Below are 4,950 nucleotides of genomic sequence, written 5' to 3'. Positions count from 1 at the left end.
ATGTGCAAGTCTTAAAGGTCTAGTCCCTGCTGGCACCTGATTCCACCATCCTCCCACGGGGGTGGGGAGTCCCCAGCTCGCTTCCTGGCCACAGCAGGACCCCAGGCCCTGCTGTGACCCCTGAGTGTATCCCCCATCCCCAGACAGCGGACATCAATAGCTCAGAGGTGGAGGTCTTGTACCTTCGGAATGTATCTGCTGAGGATGCAGGCGAGTACACCTGCCTGGCGGGCAACTCCATCGGCCTTTCCTACCAGTCGGCCTGGCTCACGGTGCTGCCAGGTGAGCTTCTGCAGTGGTCCAGCCATGGACTGTGACCTGCTGGATAGAGAGAGTCTTCCTTGGTCTGTGAGATATGGATTTGGGATGTGGCCTGTGGATTTGGGATTCTGCATGCATGTCCTGCTATGCATGTCCACATACGACTGTCTGTGCGACCCTCTGGGACATGGGTATGCAGTGCTGTGCTGTGCTTAGTCTCTCAGTCATGTCCGACTCTTTGTGACCCCACGGACTGTAGCCCATCGGCTCCTCTGTCCATGGGGATTCTCCAGGCTAGAATACTGGAGTGGGTTGCCACGCCCTCCTCCAGGTGACCTTCCCAACCCAGGGATCGAAGCCAGGTCTCCCACATTGCAAGTGGATTCTATATTGTCTAAGCCATCAGGGAAGTCTGTGGGTACGCAGGACGGGGTATCAATGCAGTTTTACTGCTGTGTGTCTCTCTGTGTGAGGAGCTACAAGGGCCTCAGTGAGAAGGGGTGGGGCCAGCCATCTGACCGCTGACTGACCAATCAGTTTCTGTCCATGTGTCCATCTGCGGGCAGAGGAGGATCTCACGTGGACAGCGACAGCACCCGAAGGCAGGTACACGGACATCATCCTGTACTCGTCAGGCTCTCTGGCTTTGATCGTGTTCCTGCTGCTGGTCGGGCTATATCGCAGGCAGACGCTCCTCACCCGACACCACCGACAGCCCGCCACCGTGCAGAAGTTGTCTCGCTTTCCTCTGGCCCGACAGGTATCCAGCGTGCTGTCCCCCACCTCCGTGTTCTCATAGCAAAGGCTCAGGGCCTACGTTCCCACCCCAGCTCAGCTTCAGCAGACCGACCAAGTCTCTCCCTTTGCAGTTCTCGCTGGAGTCAGGCTCCTCAGCCAAGTCAAGCTTGTCCCTGGTGCGGGGTGTCCGTCTCTCCTCCAGCGGCCCCCCCTTGCTCGCTGGCCTCGTGAGTCTCGACCTGCCTCTTGACCCGCTGTGGGAGTTCCCCCGGGACAGGTATGCCATGCCGAGTGAGCATGGGGATCAGACCCTGTGCGGGAGTGATGCCTGGTGGCTGAGGCCTCGTCTCTCTCATCTCCAGGCTGGTGCTGGGAAAGCCCCTGGGCGAGGGCTGCTTTGGGCAGGTGGTGTGCGCAGAGGCCTTCGGCATGGACCCCACCCGGCCAGACCAAGCCAGCACCGTGGCTGTCAAGATGCTTAAGGGTGAGTGTGGCAGCTTGTGGGAGACCCTATGACCTTGGCAGTAACAGACAGGGCTCAGGGTGCTAGTGGGTGAGGACCAGGAAAGGTTGTTACTGCCCCCACTCCTTGGGCCCAGTGCCCAAATGTGCCACCAACCCTGGCAGGTCATTTATGAGCTTCGATTTCCTCACAGGTCACATGGGATAAATAATAGTCCCCACCTCCCAGTCTGAGGTTAGTGGAAAATGACACCTAAAATCTTCACTACGGGGATGATGGTGACCACAGAGTTTAGGGTGATGGGTCTGCTACCCTGTGTCAGCTTTGACCTCAAATAACCTTGTTAGCCTTGAAGGCCTCCACCTCAACCCCATGATTCCCCCCCAGATTGCACCCTTGGTCTCCCCCAGGCCCTTCCCAGATCTCCCCCTGTGTCCACCACTCTCTCAAAGAACAGCCCAAGCAGCAGCCCCAGGAGGCTCAGGACACCCGGGCGGGACCCACCATCGAGGCCTCTCACTGCTATTCCCCAGCCCCCTCTACAAAAGCAGCCCAAACTGCTGTTCCACTCCCGCCAGCCCCTCCTTTCTGCACAGCTGGGGCCACCTGGCACTTTCTGGGAGGCAGGGATTGAGAAATGTGCATTGTGAGGTCTGGCGGGGAGGGTATGTCATTGGCCCAGGGCCACAGGTCAGCCCCAGGGGTTCAGCCCCTGGTCCTTAGCTTTCTCAAGAGAAACTAGAGCAGCTTCTTCCTGGCCTCCCCTGGCTGCGCCCTACCAGCAGCTCCCTGAACTCCCAGGCCAGATGGACGCCAGGCCCTGGTCGGACAGACCTCAGGGCGCCAGCCTACTTCCCGCCTCCAGGAGCTGTCACCCCATTCGGGGACTAATGCCAAGTCCTCCAGACGGAGCTTCCTTCCTGTTCAGAGCTCTTTCCCCTCCCTCCTTTTTCCTGGTTGCACTCACTGGTGGGCCTAACACTTTTAGATCCTGATCTTGTCGCATCCTTGCAACTGCTATGAGAGTAGGGCATAATCCATCGTCCCATTTCATACAAGAGGATCCTGAGGTTCAGAGAAGTTAAGAGACTGTTTCAAGGCCACACAGCCTAGCAGAGATTCAGGCCCAGACCTTCCTGGCATGGAATTTAGGGCTCCATGTCCTGTCCCCAACCCAAAGCCTCCCTTATGTAATCACCCTGGCTGTCATCCTCGCAGACAACGCCTCCGACAAGGACTTGGCAGACCTGGTCTCTGAGATGGAGGTGATGAAGCTGATTGGCCGACACAAGAACATTATCAACCTGCTGGGTGTCTGCACCCAGGAAGGTGGGAGCGGGGCGGGGTGAGGGACAGGGACGGTGGGGGCATGGAGCCACAGCCTTGTCAGCTTCCCTATCGCCCCTCTCCTCTGCAGGGCCCTTGTACGTGATCGTGGAGTGTGCTGCCAAGGGCAACCTGCGGGAGTTCCTGCGGGCCCGCCGCCCCCCAGGCCCTGACCTCAGCCCTGACGGGCCTCGGAGCAGCGAGGGGCCGCTCTCCTTCCCTGCCCTAGTCTCCTGCGCCTACCAGGTGGCCCGGGGCATGCAGTACCTGGAGTCCCGGAAGGTAATGACCCATCCCCGCACTTCCATGCCTTGTGTTAAATGCCACCAACTTCTCCCTCTCTCCTCTTTTTCCTTACTCTAAGCGTCCTTGAGTCCTTCTGTACTGCCTCATCTATATGCAGTTAACACTGCATGTTCCCATTCCTTCCTATCCCACAGGCAGGAGCGGTGGTGCAAGAGACAAGGTGTGGGCCCTGAAGTTAGTTGGCTTACGTTTCCCCTCTCTCAACTTCCCCATCTGTAAAATGGGTGGATGATTCCCACTCATCGGGTTGCTGTGAGGTCCCCTGTGCCCATTTCCCAGTCATGTGTCCTCAATCTAAGACCCCTGCCCCGCCCCCAGTGCATCCACCGGGACCTGGCTGCCCGCAATGTACTGGTGACCGAGGACAACGTGATGAAGATTGCAGACTTCGGGCTGGCCCGTGGCATCCACCACATTGACTACTACAAGAAAACTAGCAACGTAAGGGAGGCGGGGCGCAGCTGATTGGGGCCAGGCACTGGGACCCGTGGCCCTTGGCAGCAGTGTGCCCTCTTCCCTCCAGGGCCGCCTGCCTGTCAAGTGGATGGCACCAGAGGCCTTGTTTGACAGAGTCTACACACACCAGAGTGATGTGTGAGTCCTGGAAGCTGGGCCCTGGGATATATCTACAGGCAACCTTTGTCCTTCTAAAGCCCTTGCCCTGGGTCTGAGTGGGACCAGACCTCTAAAAGAAGCCCGTATTCCTACCCACATGGTGGATCATAGTTGTGGGGTCCCCTATCCTAGCCGCAGGGTTAGTGGGTGAAGCTGTACCCTGCTGAGCCTGGGTTCTGCCTCCATCCAGGTGGTCGTTTGGAATCCTGCTGTGGGAGATCTTCACCCTCGGGGGCTCCCCATACCCTGGCATCCCCGTGGAGGAGCTGTTCTCGCTGCTACGAGAGGGGCATCGGATGGACCGGCCCCCACACTGCCCCCCAGAGCTGTGAGGCCTCACCCCACTCTCCCTCACTTTCTAGTCCTCATTCTCTGTCCTAACCTTGACCTCACGGTCCAGTCATACAGAGTGGTCAGCTCTCACTCATGGTCACCCCCTCTTCAGCCAGGCAGGGAAGGCCTGGCAGGGTACTCGTTTGCTGAATGGCCTCACCTTGTGTCAAACCCTCCTACCCCCTCACCACACCCCCTCACCCAGGCCCTAGGCTCCTTCTGCCCCTCCCCCGCCCCTCCCCCAGATACGGGCTGATGCGCGAGTGCTGGCACGCAGCACCCTCTCAGAGGCCCACTTTCAAGCAACTGGTGGAGGCACTGGACAAGGTCCTGCTGGCCGTCTCTGAGGAGGTACTGTGCCCCTATGGTCCCAAGACCGCCCCCCGCCCCCATGCCCACTGCCCTCTGGGCCTCATCCCACCTGACCACCAGGGCTGACCAACACTGTTCCCCACAGTACCTCGACCTCCGCCTAACCTTTGGACCCTACTCCCCTGCCGGCGGGGACGCCAGCAGCACCTGCTCCTCTAGCGACTCTGTCTTCAGCCACGACCCCCTACCACTGAGGCCCAGCTCCTTCTCCTTCCCTGGGGTGCAGACGTGAGCAGAGGCACAGGCTGTATGGGCAGGGTCAGCTGCCAGCCTTGGGCCTCCTGGCTCAACTGAAACCAGGTGGCACTCGTCCTTGGCAGCCCCAGGCCCTGACCTAAGGGTACTATCCCAGATCTCTGGTTCTGTTTGGGGGAGGTCTGTCCTTGGTCCTGGGGTCCCTAGTCTCGAGACTTCCTTCTCTGGCCTCTGGGTCTCAAGCCAGAGTTCAATCCCAGCCTCAAGGCCCTGTTCTTTGGAGTCGTGGCCCCAGTGTTCTAATGGCTTGTTAAGGTTCTGCTTGGACTTCTGGGCCTTGG

The 4,950-nt window shown here is 59.2% G+C and overlaps 1 protein-coding gene across 1 annotated transcript in view; it reads left to right on the top strand.

Moving 5' to 3' along the window:
• Positions 1 to 4,950, top strand: part of FGFR4 (fibroblast growth factor receptor 4) — a 10,464-nt gene extending 5,514 nt beyond the window's left edge. The window contains exons 8-19 of the mRNA XM_010846575.1: positions 1 to 17; positions 144 to 282; positions 828 to 1,021; positions 1,131 to 1,276; positions 1,362 to 1,483; positions 2,681 to 2,791; positions 2,880 to 3,070; positions 3,413 to 3,535; positions 3,618 to 3,688; positions 3,900 to 4,037; positions 4,288 to 4,393; positions 4,500 to 4,950. The exon at positions 1 to 17 is cut by the window's left edge and continues 4 nt beyond it. Coding sequence (XP_010844877.1) covers positions 1 to 17; positions 144 to 282; positions 828 to 1,021; positions 1,131 to 1,276; positions 1,362 to 1,483; positions 2,681 to 2,791; positions 2,880 to 3,070; positions 3,413 to 3,535; positions 3,618 to 3,688; positions 3,900 to 4,037; positions 4,288 to 4,393; positions 4,500 to 4,646 — 1,505 coding nt within the window. The 3' untranslated portion in view covers positions 4,647 to 4,950. The remainder of the gene's footprint in view (positions 18 to 143; positions 283 to 827; positions 1,022 to 1,130; positions 1,277 to 1,361; positions 1,484 to 2,680; positions 2,792 to 2,879; positions 3,071 to 3,412; positions 3,536 to 3,617; positions 3,689 to 3,899; positions 4,038 to 4,287; positions 4,394 to 4,499) is intronic.

Source organism: Bison bison, unplaced genomic scaffold, assembly GCF_000754665.1.
Source record: "Bison bison bison isolate TAMUID 2011002044 unplaced genomic scaffold, Bison_UMD1.0 scf7180017864238, whole genome shotgun sequence".
NCBI lineage: Eukaryota > Metazoa > Chordata > Mammalia > Artiodactyla > Bovidae > Bison > Bison bison.
This window is presented reverse-complemented; position numbering and strand designations above follow the sequence as displayed.